Source organism: Limanda limanda, chromosome 11 (assembly GCF_963576545.1).
Source record: "Limanda limanda chromosome 11, fLimLim1.1, whole genome shotgun sequence".
Classification (NCBI taxonomy): domain Eukaryota; kingdom Metazoa; phylum Chordata; class Actinopteri; order Pleuronectiformes; family Pleuronectidae; genus Limanda; species Limanda limanda.
The window spans coordinates 19,153,825-19,169,637 of record NC_083646.1 but is presented as its reverse complement, the minus strand read 5'-3'; the positions used below and the strand labels follow the sequence as shown (position 1 = coordinate 19,169,637).

General features: G+C 43.3%; 1 protein-coding gene across 3 annotated transcripts in view; it reads right to left on the bottom strand.

Annotated features, from left to right (window-relative positions):
* The window catches only part of grb10b (growth factor receptor-bound protein 10b), a 65,126-nt gene that overhangs the window by 5,204 nt on the left and 44,109 nt on the right, over positions 1-15,813 (bottom strand). Inside the window, exons 1-12 of one of the 3 annotated variants that reach the window (XM_061080556.1) lie at positions 11,773-12,155; positions 10,116-10,272; positions 5,063-5,178; positions 4,528-4,602; positions 2,614-2,751; positions 2,223-2,333; positions 1,817-1,915; positions 1,474-1,551; positions 1,272-1,388; positions 727-793; positions 530-617; positions 29-122 (exon numbers count right to left, since the gene is read on the bottom strand). In XM_061080556.1, coding sequence (XP_060936539.1) covers positions 29-122; positions 530-617; positions 727-793; positions 1,272-1,388; positions 1,474-1,551; positions 1,817-1,915; positions 2,223-2,333; positions 2,614-2,751; positions 4,528-4,602; positions 5,063-5,178; positions 10,116-10,272; positions 11,773-11,817 — 1,185 coding nt within the window. In that variant the 5' untranslated portion in view covers positions 11,818-12,155. Of the gene's footprint in view, positions 1-28; positions 123-529; positions 618-726; positions 794-1,271; positions 1,389-1,473; positions 1,552-1,816; positions 1,916-2,222; positions 2,334-2,613; positions 2,752-4,527; positions 4,603-5,062; positions 5,179-10,115; positions 10,273-11,772; positions 12,156-15,813 lie in introns of those variants that run through there. The other 2 variants (XM_061080553.1, XM_061080554.1) reach the window with 2 other exon arrangements.

Below are 15,813 nucleotides of genomic sequence, written 5' to 3'. Positions count from 1 at the left end.
AAATTAACAAACACATTGAGATTCATACCGGTAGTATCTGGAAATGTTTGAATTTCTGGTGATGGCACAACGTGAGCACAAACGCCTTGGGGTTACTCTGACTGACTCTCAGCAGAAACAACCTGTACAAGGCAAAGGAGGAACATGGTGAGAAAAACATTCAGCTGCATAAAAAAAAAAAGACTTCAACTGTTGTTTCTTGGTGTGTTTGTTCGCTAGCAGATTACACAAAAACTACTCTACCAATTTCTAAGAAACTATCTGGAGGGACGTCGATCCGGATCAGGGGGCGGATCTAGGATTTTTTTCCCCACACTTTCTTTAGCATTTCTTTATAAAGGCGATTTTAAAGATTATCCTTGATTTCTCAGAGAATAATTCATAGATCTTGCTATTGATAAATTTGGGGCAGATCTATCTGGATCTGGATCTAATGAATGATAAAACATTAATCATTAATGGGCCTTGGTGCCTCTACTTGGTGTATGTCTAGTTGTCGGTGTGTTTAAAACTGCCCCAACTCACTCACCCATCTACTTGTCCCTGCTGGTGGATAATGCGATGGGATTCTTCTCTGGATATCCTGCCGTGAAACCACAGCTGTGCTATGTGGATAACTGCAGAGAGAGGGGATAATATATTAAAATCTTTCAAATGATCAAATGAACTGAAAAAAAGAAATGTAGAAAGAGGTGAACAACCAACACAAAGTGTGGTTGAACTTACCTGAGCTTAGTGAGGAGTGGTGCAGTGGACTGTGGGAGCCTAATACGTTCATTCGTTGACTCCTCTTCTGAGAGAGAGGCCACACAGAGACAACACAACAGGGATTATTTCATGATCTGGTATCTTGCATCAGGAATAATGTTTCTACCACACACACACACGCGCACAACTTCACTTTACAAATCTCCAAAATGTATAGAGAGGGTCAGATGTTATTGATGTTATTAATGTAGAACAAAAATATTTTCTATCCATGATTCCTTTATATTTAAGTTTCAAAACTATCAACATACCATGTTAATTATATTGACTTAATTGTGTGCGAGTGCAAATTCACTTTTGCCATCAGCCCTTCAGCTTTATCAGCTTTGTGAAAAGACAAACAACATTTATCAGGTCTAAGTAAATTAAGAAAATCAACACTGGAACAATACTCTGTATGAATATTTGAGCAAAGATAAACGGTGCCATCTGTCGAGGTGTGTCTGAGGTCTGCCTGCAGCATTGTTGACAGAGATAAGATTTAAACTGAGGCTGTGTCTCACCCTCCACGCGTGTCCCTCCTCCATGGCAGCACTCTGGGCCTCCACAGGGTTGTCGATCACCCTGCCTATCCTCCCTGAGAAATCCATGGCCACGAGGGAGTTCTCCGACACACTCCGCTAGGGGGCAGCAGAAACACACCAGTCAGACGTCAGTGTTTCAAAGTAATGCTATGAGCTGAAAACTAAGGAAATGGAAACTTACCACAGGAGCTGAGAAGTGTGAAATTAAGGTTTTTCTTTGTTGAGGAATCTTGTAATTCTGATACAATTCAATCCCATACTATGAAGGAAAGAGGGGAAAACAATGGTCAACAGACATTATAAAAATCCTCAATAAAAATATTTCAAACATCTGCTTACTGATTTTGAACAGTTCTCAGCAGCAAAACAAATGCACCAGAAAGAAAGATGGAAAGAGAGAAGAAAGAAAAATGGAAAGGAAAAAATGTCCTTTCTAACCAAAGTTACTCTAATTGGTGTAGAATAAAAAAGCTGTTTATTTATTGTTGGAGTTATTTACTTGTTGCTATTTTTGAGACAGTTACCTTAAAGAGTCGGAAGGCGGTCATCCAACAGGTCCTTGCCTGCTCGTCCTCGGCACACAGCATCCTCAAGTCTTTCAACTCCCCTCGAGCTTTGTTGGGCTGCAAAAGAACATTTTTCAGATTCAGAACAGAGATAAAAACCTACTTATCACATGATATTGTATAATTTGTCTTAAATGATAATCATTAGATTATCATCTCAGGCATCATCACTAAACTCAAAAGGATGATTTGGAAAAACCTCACTATTCAGAAATACAGCAGTAAGCCAGAAGCTCTCATTTATTAAGTACAAGCCAGTGGCCTTTTTGTGAGACTCTGAGCTTCACAGGATGTCAATCATTGCTCAGCTCCCAATGTTTCATGAGGAATCGGCTTCATCTCAGCACTTTGATCTGCGACTCACCTTGATACAGAAGCCGTAGTCTGTGGGCGCACCGTGATACTTTTTGCCTGTGATGACAGTGAAGATGTTGCTTTCTTCTAAGTCTGCAAGTAACTGTAGATGTCTGGGCTCCTGGAGACAGAAATAATTAATAAGTCAAAGCATCGCAGGGAGACACAGCCCGGAGGCACGCTGAAAGACACAGACCACCATCAATAACAGCCATGTTTCTTTGACGGTAATTACATTTTATCAGGAATATTTACTACATCACTGTAAAAAATGTATTTAGTACGTGCATGAATTCTATAATGATAGGATAGAGATTGTAATCATAAAGCAATAATGTAGTTTTATGTCCAGGATAGGTACAATTAGATTTATTCAGCTGAAGATGAAAAGATGCCGTTACCTTTGAGGCTCCTTTTGTCGAGCAGTAGAATCCTGAGCGCCGCAGGAACATGTAAACTTTCTTCCACGACTTCCTCCCCACCTCCTTCACGTACAGATACCCCTGGATCTCTGGACAGCTACTAGTTGTGAGGAAGTTCTGAAAGATGAAGCAACAAATACATGATGCACAACATTTTGGATTTATTCGCTCTTATAATAGTCTCTGTCAAGGACTCTCTGCCTCGGGGGATCACATCTGAAGCCTCTACGCTCCCTTTCACCTGGAATTGCTTTTTCCTGTCAAAAAATAAACTGTCACCCCGGGTTTCCTGCATCAGTCAGACTGACGGCTGATAATTGAGACGACCACAGCAGTGACCACACTGAGATCAGACATTGTGCGAGAGTCTGAAACACCAGCTGTGCATTGTAGAAGAAGGTTTAAACTCAAATTTTCAGCTTCTTGAATGTGATTTCTTTTTCTGGTTTCTTTGCTCTTTTAATGAGAGTAAAGTGAATATTTTTGATTTGTGGACAAAACAAGACATTTGAAGAAGGAGATCGTGGTGTTCGGGAAACACAGATCAATATTTTTTACCATATTCTGACATTTTATGGAATAATCAACTTAATCAAGTTGTTTAGTCCATAAATATAAATTAAAAATAAATAAATACAAATTTAGCAATACATACATAGATAAGTATATGGAATATGTTTTGAGGTAGACCTGTAATTAGTTTCTGAAAAAATTTTTTTCCATTAAGGATGAAAAAGAAAAGACCATGTAAACACAAATTTTGATGCAACATGCAACCACAGTACACTCTCAGTCGAAAAACAGTACATTCTTATTGAGGACCCTTTAAGCTTAATTGTCTTGAGAATGTCTGAAGTATTTTGGATTTAGCGGGTTTCATGCCCCACAAAAATATCACTATGAAGTTTGGGTTATGTTATTAGAGCTGAATTGGAACTTGTGGCTGCGAGGTAACCAGTTCCAGAGGACGCTTAAATATCTAAAGCACATTTTCCCAGTGTTTTGGAAACAGCCTCACAATGGGCCTCATCATGCATTTTCCTAGAGTTCCTTCAAGCAGTTTTACTTTTCAGCCTCTACACCTTGAGGCTTTGCATTGACATATGGTTCTTGCGTAACGGCAAACATCGCCAACACCTGCTCGGGCTCGGGTCATAAACCATCTCGGTTGAGTGCAAAGATCTTGTGTTTAGAAGAAGTCAAACACTGGGGATTCCTGACACAATTTTGGCTCCCCCCCATCATCCCCATTCATTTATTGACTCCCCTACGTAGAGCACAACGGAGCGAAACGTCTATGTGATCAGCCGGGGGGAGTTAAAAGCTTTCTGTGAGTGGCAAGGATGAAGGGATGGATTCCCCTTGTGGTTGTGCCTCTGACAGCTCCATTACATGATACAGGAGAGAGCCAGACTGCATGTTAACTCTCCATCCATTAAGACCAAAGCTCTTCAAAGTCTCCACAACCTTTTTTTGTCTGCTCTCCTCCTGGACTTTTTCCCCTCTTGTATGTTTTGAGAAATCTGGGGGCTACTTGGCCCCGGAGCGGTCTGTGAGGCGGAGAAGTGGCTTGACACACGTTGGAGAATGTACACTGTGCAAACACACCGCAGGCAGGTGAAGAATAGCATGTTCTATAACTGACTGACTAATTCCATCCATCAGAAGTGTTGGACCTGCGGTGCATGTGCCGAGACAGTCGTGTGTCAACAGGGGATCAACAGTAGTTATTACTGCAGGCTCTGACGAGACAGGCTGTCTCAGGGTCAGAGGTGAGGTATGTCTGCTTGATTGTACAGTATGTAACGGGTGCTGACTCTAGCATATACCGAGGCGTGTGTGTGTGTCAGACACAGGAGAAAGTGGGTCTGTACTTGTGTGTGTTCCATGTACCTGGAGAAGCTGGGATGGTGGAATCGTACGATTGCTTTCCTGGCACCACGCGACCATGTGCTCCGGGAAAAACGTCTGGCGAAAAAAGGAGAAGACGGCGGCATTAGAGGCAGACGGAGACGATCAGCCACCGTGTGGATAATTACAGGGCGTAGGGATTTCGTGACAGAAGAAGAAGCTTCAGGAAAATATCACTACTACAATCAGCTGTCATAATATATCACAAGGATACTAAACGAGTAGAGACATTTTTTTGTTGAGGAACATTCCTGTCATTTCATCTCTGAAAATGACAGGCATTGCATTATTAAGAGCAAACAAATACCATTAGCAATTGTTTACGTAAAAATCTCTGCTGTCATAAACTATTCTTCTAGTAGTCGCAACTTTAAAGTTTTTGTTTAGAATGATCAAACAAACTGCAAAGCCTATATCCACAGGGAGGTTTAATTTTGGTTACAGGTGTAGCATATTTCAACAAGGGGGCGTCAGGAGTGACATGAATGATAAGAAACGTCTTAGCAGCAGCAATTACCAAGGGGTTTCTGAAGAATTCATATTTGGCATAGTTCTTCCTGAAGAGGAACCTACTGTCGCTGCTCATGGAGGCCTGGACCTGAACCACCAGCTCATGGTCTTCTAGACAGCGCTCTGAGGCGAGACGGGGAAAAAAGAGGAGCAAGATTATTTCAACTGTGAATTTTGATTATTTGGCAGGCTATTGTAATAATAGTATAAGAAAAAAAAATGTCATTGTAAGCTCTGCGTACCCTGAAATAAGCAGGGCTGCTCTTCTTTGGTGCATTAAAACAAACATAAATAAACCAACACATAATAAAATAAACAGTATAGACCTAAATATACTCTGATATGGAAATAAATAGCATTCATATGGTAGTGCCAATGCGGATACAACATGATTGCACATAATAATAATAACAATAATAATATAAGATATCCTGTCAGATGCATGAATATTAATATGAATATCTGAAAAAGTTAGAATAAAGAATAAAGTTTTCATGCTAATAGAGTTATTAATTTGAATATTAAAAACACTGTTCTTTTTCTTTTACAGTGGAAGTCTCTAATGACCTGTGCAGATATCATAATTTGAAGGGGGGAAAAAATCTGTTAACACCATTTCTCGGGAGCCAGAAACCAGAAAGTTGAAGACAAAACAACCACCACCTTGAGGTATTTTAAGCACCAGCAATCTTCTATATGATTAAAGGCTTTTCTTTATAAAGTTAATATGTAATTTAAGGCGATACTGAATTCAGCGTAAAAAAGAAAGTGGTCGATGTGCCTCAACGGCTCCAAAACTTTGCTGGCTTTTATTTAAATTGCTCGGTGGCCTGGAAGGATCTTTTAAATTGCAGACTGGTTTCAATGGTTTGTGCTCATCAAACCAGCTGTGACGGATGATCAGACCGAGGCCGCACTCTGTGGATGTGAATGGAAGGAGGATGTGATTCAGCTCAAAGTGTGTCCGTGAATAAATAAATAAATGTGGTCAGGGGTCCCGGTGATTAATATTCCCTAGTGTGATGAGATTTAATTACAATTTCACAAACTTTTGCACCACCTTTATGGTCTGACACCTTGCTCTGAGCACTTCTGACAACAATATCTAGTTTCATGTACCCCCTCATTCTTCCTCTCCATTCCCCTGTGTCACAATCTCCCAAACACTGTCACGACTCTTCTTCTACTCCCTCCCTTCATCCTGTCGTCTGTCTGATGAGTCACTCATGTTCGTGACAGTGACTCACCCTGGCAACACTACCTCACTGTCCCGGAGTTGTTAACCTTTTTTCACGCTGACCAGTCGAGGTCAGTGTCACTTATCTCAAAGGGGCCATTTCATCCCATTCGGCGTGGGCAGCGGTGTACGGGAATAGGCTTCTCTATTCAAACACACTATTGTTCGGGGTCTCTCTCAAACGGCTATTCTCGTCTACCACCCGACCACATGTGCACACATTAAGTGTCACGGCACATGTGCAGGGCAGACCTACAGTCTGTGCACACGCAGACACACACACACACACACACACACACACACACACACACACACACACACACACACACACACACACACACACACACACACACACACACACACACACACACACACACACACACACACACACACACACACACACACACACACACACAGGCACGTACACACCCTAGGAGGATTCTAACGAACTGACTCATCTCATACTGTAAAAGGAAAAAAAAAAAAAATACGAGTCAAATGACTAAACACACTTATTTCCAAACACATTTCTGGTTTTCCAGTGGGTCACTCAACATATACACAACTATAAAACGGTCAACACTTAATGGAGAAGGAATTTACATTTAAAACAACCTACTTTTGATAATTATCACTGAACTGACAGAGCTATAAACCAAATCATTGGTCAGAAAAACTCAATTACTGTTATAAATACACATATATATCTGCACAATACTACTATACACACAGGAATAACAAAAACAATATGAGGAATTTTATTGTTTTTCCCCACATCTTTATTCAGGTGTGGTGTTTCAGTTTGAGAGCAGGACTTTCAGTTTCAGATTTTATAAATGCTTTAACATAATTCCCTGCGCTTACACTCTAATAGCCCCTGCTTTGCTCTGCTTGCGCTCAAACTGTGCCCCTGCATTCAGACATTTTGTTGCTTGGACAGATTGCGCTCCAGCTCCAGCTCCAGCTCTTCTCCTGGCGCTCATGCTGATTCTGTGCATGTGTGAAAACATCTGTTCTTGAATTTGTTTCTTCTGCTTTTTGATTTCTTTATGCATCAACTCAATTCACCATCCAATAGACTGCCAGGTGTAGTGTTGACAAAGTTTAAGTTTTACCTCTTTGAGTTTGACTTTACCATAAAACTGACTTCCCGTCGGTGTGCACAAATGATAAATAATGACACCTTTATGACTCAGAAGTCCAGCAGATCTAGTGTGGGACAATTTCATTTATCAACGTCACACCTGCCACCCTGTTGGTGGGGGAAATTTGACAGACTTCCAATGAAAGCGGAGAAGAGAAATCCGAGAGCAGAATCTGAGTGCAAGCTTACAACCAATCTAAGCACAATCAGGGGCGATTTGAGTGGGCCTGCAGGGTTTTGAAGGGGAGCACACACACACATGCACACACACCTTTAACTACTGTTTCATCACATCTTATTTGCCGAAATTCCTTAACATAGAACATGATGAGCAGCTCTTCCCGACCTGAACAGAATATGGTTTCAGTGCAGGTGAGCCAGAATAGAATAAGAGCTATAATAGAATAGAGCTACTGAGCCAAAAATGATGTCACTCACAGCGAGTCAGCTTAACTGTATTTGGCAGCATGGCGTTGGCAGCACTGATGAGAAATGTAATCAGATCTTGATGGATGGTGAAATATTAGGTTAGAGCCGTGGGACCTGTTCTTTGAATAATGTAATATATATAAATATATATAAAGCATGGCGGCGCATGGTTGGCGCAGCAGCTTGTGTGTGCGTGTGTGTGGATGTGGCTGTAAATCCAAGAGAAAAACAGACACTACACCTGCACAAGTTGTCTGGTTGAAAAGGCAGAAATGCAGAGTTTTCATATGTTTTTCTTTTCCTCTCTTGATTTCACTACAAGGCACACTGCGCTATATAAAACCTATACACCCCCCCTCCTCTCCCACATCTGTTAAACTGTACAGACATGAGCGTGGAGCACAGGCTCAACTTGTATTCCATAAGTGCTTTATAATCGCCCTCTCCTCAGGGGGAGGTTGGGTTTTTCTAACGTTCAGCTGCCCACAGCTTTCCAAATTTACTGCGATGGTGCCAAGTCTAACACAACATCACCCTGACAGGAACGCAAAGCCCTTCTCCTTCTTAATGTGGCAACTTGTCAAAACACCCTGATTGAGCAGGAGGTTTTAGGACCGTTGTTTACTTTTTACAGTATTTCCTTGTGTCATTTTTACGCCTCCCTTGGCACTGATAGATTTAACAAATTTGAAATCTTGACAAAAAAGTGCCAAGCTCAGTTAACTTAATATACATATGCCTTTATTCCCCTTAATATGAAGGATTTGCTCTGTAACATGTCGTCCCGCCCATCCTCCCTTCTTCCCTAAACTGAAATTTTAAATCCTCCACCACTATATTATTCCACTTTCCTGAGAAGGTCGCGCCGTCTTCATTCAAAGTTCAGAGTTCCCTGTCTGGTGCAGCGAGCAGCTTCTATTTTCAGGAGAGTGAACCTAAAGAACCTCGACTATGAAAGATATCCTTTAAAGCTCCACATCATTTATCTCCACCACCTCTCTGCCGTGTCATTTATATTACCCGATCGATAACATTACACCGTCGCTGATACTGAGAGGAGTGCAAGTCGTCAAAAGGGTTTTGTTACAGTTACCTCATTGCAGCTCCGAATCCATAACCTTCAGTTATCACCTGCTATCACCCTCTCATTCTCATGTGCCAGCTTCCACAGTGAGCCCTTCATGTCGTTCCACTTGAAAAAAGCCACCGTAACATAATATTTTGCATAACAATCTCTTTTCACAGGTGACTCAACTGGAGCAGAACTGTACTGGATCTTTAGCCTGACAGAGTTAAAAATATAAGTGATAGATTTCGAATGTCATACCTTATATGATCCTCTTGCTTACCCTCTCTGTCACCTTCCGCCTCATAAACCACCAACACTAAAACCACCAACACCAAATTACTATGCTTGGAAAAGTCTAAAAACAGCCAAATGTATCAATGGCTGTGTTTGTTTAATTTATGAGATGCTGCTGGTGAGGATTGCTACACTTTGGAAGGGCCGTTTCTGATTTCTTCCATGGAGCAACTTCAGGAAACCGGAATCATCTTTCATTGATTCACGCAATTAGCACCAGCCGTCTTGAAGTTTCGGATTATTCATCATCAGCTTCCACTTCAAGCAGCGACAGGTCCATCTCATGAAACAACTGCACAGTTAGCTCACACATCTCAACTTTCAGCCGCCTCTTCACTGCTGAATCAGAAAATCAGCTGAAGCAACTATGACCTAACATGCAATACATTATTTATCTCCACCACTTTCGGTTTCGCACACAAGCTGATCAATACCTTTAACCTACATTGTCTTTTTTTCAGGGACAAGCAGCTCAGTGTGTGTGTGTGTGTTTGTGTGTGTGTGTGTCTGCCTCAGTACATCATGACGTAGCGCTCTCCTGCCTCTCTCTCTCTACTTCCACAGCAACCTTTCACCTAGCCACTGTGTTGCACTTGACTAGATCACTGAACATTGCGCTCCGTTCGTGCATATGTTGTATAGTATGCACATGCACGAACATTCTCACTGAGTGAGAATGTGCGGCTGGACCGTGTGTACCCAGTATGCGGGCACGAACCTATGCATTCCTACGGGCGAATACACCTGTGTGTGCCAGTGATTGCGCTGCGTAGCTCGGCCCACCCACAAGACCGCAGGCGTCTGTGTGGACGAGTGGGAGAGCGAGTGTCCGTTCATGTGTGTTCATGTGGGCTTCTGTGTGGATGCGAACAGTGTCTGCCCCTTACCTAGTCCTAGCAGCGGGTGGTGTTCAACAAGTGCCCAACTGTTGTCATCCAAACAATGGCTTTTATAAACCAGGAGCTGGCACAGGTCCCTGGCTGTCATGTCGGCCGGGATCTCCACCACTTTACACATGCCGTCTTCACTGAAGATCTTCACAATCTGTGGGTAGAGAACACAGTTCAGCCGTCATGAATCAAGGTCATTTGAATGGAGTTTGGTAAATGACAAAACAGAGCAGATAATTAAAAAAGACATCGAAGGAACAAAATGAACAACAGTATTTCACTTTTACAGTCTAATGAAATAAAACATTTAAAATGAGAATTTTTTGATTTTCATGGTTGCCCTGCAGGGAACACGGAGTTGAGATGAAGTTGTTTAACACAAACCATTTCTGAAAACTCTGCCTAATAGGTGGGTGATGCCAGCAATTTTCCTCAAACACTAGAGCAGTATTTATCGTATATAGCACCCCATACACTATTGCATACGCAGCCCTGTGATTATGCCACACAATAGAAAAAGCACGGACTGCCCAGCAATCGTGGCGTTAGAAGTCACAGACAAGCATCACTTAAAGCAACTTGTTGGTGTGATACAGCAGCAAATATACTGTGGTGTATAACAAGCATCTGCTGGTGAACAGAGAAGCAGCCAAATGGGTGGAATCTGTAGTTTAACGGCAATGAAAGCATAGTGTTTCCAATTATAGCTTATAATGTACACAGGTATCTAGTGGTATGACTATCGAAAATCTCAATTTCAACTTAATATTGCTCAAATCGGGCCAGTGATAAAATAATAAACAGATACAATATCAGAAAGAATATGTTTTTTGAAGTACAACTGATTGAGTTATTTACAATTTATGAAAAATGTCTATTTCATTTTGTTTCCATTAATACTGACTTCAACACATAAAATATGTTTACTCTGAAGCAAATATGTAACTGTATGTTTATACGTGTATATACAGTATAATGTGTATAATGATGTATAAGCTGCTGAAACGTATGTTATATCTTATTTATCAGCATATAGTGTAGATAAGCTTCCCGTTATTATATTCAGCCTGTGATCCAGTTGATAAAATCGTCGTCTCCGTTGGCTTAAACAGTCCGAAATTGACGTCCACTTAGTGTATCCACACTTTGGCTTTTCACAAGGAAACCAGTCACACTCACAGGATACATAACTCATGGCCCACAGAATAAACTAGAGCAGCCTACTTAACCTGCAGAGGAATCCAGCCTTGTTAGCCTACACATAAATCCAGACTACTGGCTTACACATGTAATGTATGCATATGCTTCCCACATTATATATCATGAGGGGAAGACGCAGCCCGTACAGCATCAGTCTGCCCAAACCGAGCATGAGGCGCTCCATCCATCCAAAAAATGCGAAGAAAAAAGCGAAGGGAACCATAATCATTCAAAGCTACTGAGACGTATTTGACTCACACCTTGACAAAAAAGACAAGTTGTCTTCAGCCTTTCAGGTATTTACACATTCCATTTCTCGCCCCTGGTTAAACACAGCAGCACTTCAAAGGGAAACCCACTTAAAATGTAAAAAAAAAAAATGAAAGAGCAGGAGGCGAGGAGAGGCAGAGACACATGAGGAGAGCTAAGAGACAGAGACAGAGAGAGATCTTACCTCTACGGCCCGCAATAGGCAGCAGTCCGGGGAACACGAAGGCATTTTTTGGACTGAGCCTGGCTCCCCACACACTCACACCAACACACCACACACACACTCAGTCCCCCCCAGTCACCAGCACAGAAGCCTGCTGCCTGGTCTCCTCCGGGATAGAGAGATACCAAATTGAACGCCAACAGTTGACAGTGCTACCTGTCACACAGCCTGGAGTCCGTCAGTCTCTCCAGGCTGCTGCTGGCTCTGTCTGTTTGAAATTAAAAAGAGAACACTGCCTGCAGTGTGACCTGAAGCTGTGTATGAACAGCTCCCAGGACAGAGACACAGAGACAGTCAGCGATCGGATGTTAGCAGGTAGAGAACAGTGCTTAGTGCCGGTTCAGTCTGACAACTATCTTTCCTTCTCTCTCTCCCTCCCTCCCTTCCTTCCTCCCTCTCTCTATCTCTCTCTCTCTCTCCCCCTCACAAAGGGTTACAGCCTCAGCCACAGGCTCTGAGGCACACTGAATCAAACCACACGCTCACCGACCAATCATAAGCCTGCAGCAGGCTGATGTAATCATTCCCACACAGACCCAGGCTCGGGCACGCACACACAGAGAAGCGCACACGCACACACACACACACAGACACACACACACACACACAGGTAGACGCACAGTCATGGACAGACACAGCCAACTTTTTCAGACCTCTTGCGAGCTCCCTGCTTCAGTTTCCTTTGCTGAGCTCGAAACCAGAGGCTTCATTTGAGAAGGGTGTGGGGCAGCAAAGAAGAGGAGGAGGAGTAGGAGGAGAAATAGGAAGAGGGAAGGAAGGGGTAGAAAAGTTTTGCCACTTCTCTCGCTTCCAAAATGTCCGGGTTTCACAAGAGGGTTATTTGGCTCGTAGGATTTTCTTAGCGTCTTCTCCTCTCCCTCCCATCCTCCCTTCTTCACTTCCTCCTTCTCTTTCTCATTCCCTCCCTCCCTCCCTGTGGCTTAACTATGAACTCTGCAGTCTCTCTCTGCCTCTCGCAGCAGTAACAAGACTCATTACAGAGCAAATGAAATGAAACAAACCTGGAGCACTCCAACCTTCTCCTCCTCCCCTGGTGGCTAGTCTCGTGCCAACATTCTTTCTCTCTGAAGAACAAAAAAATCCTGGAGACTTTTGCCTGCACGCACACACACGCATACACACACACACACACACTTCTTCTTTTAACTCAGATATTTAATACGGCATCAGACGGACAAAAGCCTTGACACACCCTGTCTGGGAGAGGTGAGAACAGCTTTATGCTCTCCTTCCAGCAGCTTCTTTTATTTTTCTACTTCTTTCTTGGAGGGGAAGTGTGTGCGTGCATGTGCCCTCGTACCTGTGTGTATGAAGTGCAATCCAGGAATATGAACGGTTTCGGAGAAACAGGGAGGAAAGTGATAAAAGTCAGAGCAGTCCCAAAAAAAAGAAAAGATACGACTTCATTTACTACAGTGGCCAACTTTGGGGAGGGGGTGGAGGGTGGGACAGGGGGGAGTTTGCAGCTGGGGGAGGGGAGAGCGAGAGAGAAGTGTGTGTGATTGCACATGCACACAGGCTCATACGTGGGTGTGTGCAAGGGACAGGGAGAAAGAGGAGACAGACGGACTAGAGAAGTGAAGGGAAAGGGAGGAATGGAGCAGAGGGGGGAGAGAGAGAGGGAGAGAGAGAGAGAGAGAGGGTGGGTGGGTGCGCGAGACTGTCTGGTGACACAGTGCAGCAGAATGTGTAGTATGAATGCGTTCTACTGTTAACTACATATCTACCCCTGCACAGCTGTCTTCCTCCCCCCTCCCCCTCCCCCTCTCCATGCCACTGCACTCACACGCTCACGCAGACTGAGACACACACCCTTGCCTACGTCACGGTTAGTCAGCCAGAGGGGGAAAGCCCCAATAAGGCTGCTCGGAGCGCACATGCTGCAATACAGGTTTTGGTGTCATTGGAAGAGTTGGTCGTTCCACAAGTTTCAGCCCCTGTTGACAATCGATTTGTGCGAAAGTTTCCAGGATCAAATCTGACTTTTTAAAAAATGTCTGGTTGACAGAAAAAGACAATCAAATGTCACGGCCTCTGTTGTGTAGTCGTTTCAGACAACGAGGAGCCGGGAAAACCGCATGTTTGCCAATGGAGTAACAAAGTCAACACGGCTTGTGTGTACATAATGCACAAGTGTGTTGACAATAAAACTAATGCTGGGAAAGCTTGTGAGGTGAAGGGAACTTGAGGAGAAACATTAATCAGCTGGTGGGAATAATAGCATCAGGAGAGAAGCATCTCGGACTGTGTCTGGTGATTTAACCTTCAGATGATGCAAATCAGCTGAGAGCGTTCATGACTTCAAAGCTAATGCAATACTCAGTTTTTTGCTGCCATTGGCTGCGCTCACACGCAAACTAATCAAGTGACCAAATGTGGAAAAAATTGGGAGCGGGTCCTTCAGTCACTTTGGAAACCTTATCTTGAAGATGGGTGATACCGCAAGACATGAGACATGTGGAGCAGAAGAATGAGAAAGCAAAGTAACGGATATGACAGAGTGACACACTTCAAATGGCCTACTCTACTTCTCTGTCTTCTTCTGAAAAAGTAGAGAGAGCATAAAAAAAGAGGTACAGGAAGAGGTGGGAAGGAAGGAAGGAAGGAAGGAAGGAAGGAAGGAAGGAAGGAAGGAAGGAAGGAAGGAAGGAAGGAAGGAAGGAAGGAAGGAAGGAAGGAAGGAAGGAAGGAAGGAAGGAAGGAAGGAAGGAAGGAAGGAAGGAAGGAAGGAAGGAAGGAAGGAAGGAAGGAAGGAAGGAAGAAAGAAAGGAAGGTGTAAAGAAAAGAAATAGAGAGAGAAAGAAAGAAAGCAACAAATCTTCTTCTAACACTTTTCACTGTGTCCTTATTTGAATGGAGGAGCATAGTAGTGGCCTCTGAACCTGTGATGACTCAGGTCTGATAACTGCCATGTGATGCAATCCCCCAGGGAACGAACGAACACACGCACGCACGCACGCACACACACGGACCTTAACCATGAGTGCTACTTGCCTAACTCGAAACCTAGCCTTAAAAATGTCTTTACCTTAAATGTTAATGCTTTATCATTGTGATAGCAACAAACATGCTTTTTGTCTCCACCCCCCCCACCCCCCCCCCCCACACACACACAGACGTTTGTACAGCTATCTTAGTGAGGACACTCATTGGCCTAGTGCATTCCCTTCCCCTAGCCCTAACCATCCAACTAAATGCTTAACCCTAACCCTTAACCTAACCAAAATCTAATTCTAACCCTAACCCTTAACCTAAAACCAAGTCTTAACCCCCAAACAGTCCATTAAAGGGGGGGTCACAAAGTGAGGACCGGCCAAAAGGTCCTCACTTTCCCTAAATGTCCTCCGTTGGTTGTAGACTCACACTGGTCCTCACAAAGATAGCTGTACAAGAACACACACAGGCATCCAGATGTGTGCTCATTCATGCACGCACATCCTGAGACACACCGACACGCTTTGCAGCATATGCTACATATTTCACATTTTTGTGTGTATTATGGTTTCTGCACTTAATTGAACACACACACACACACACACACACACACACACACACACACACACACACACACACACACACACACACACACACACACACACACACACACACACACACACACACACACACACACACACACACACACACACACACACAACGAGACGACTCAACAGAAACTAGACTGACAAAAAGAAAGTAAATTGCCCTGTGTGAGGACAAGCTTTGTGAGAACTGAAGTGTGTACACAAGCATGTGTGTGCTCGCCCAGCAGCTCACACGCATCCACACATCTATCTGACTGAGAACTGGCTGCTGGTCTATAAATAGTTCCGCTGGTGTTATGTAGGAATTACAAGCCATTACATCAGATCCGAGTTACTGTGGGAGACTGATATTCTAAAAGACTATTAGTCATTGGGCGTACGAGCCGGCACACACATCAGGATCCATTATGTGTGGGCCATGTACTTGAAGAGTACTTGA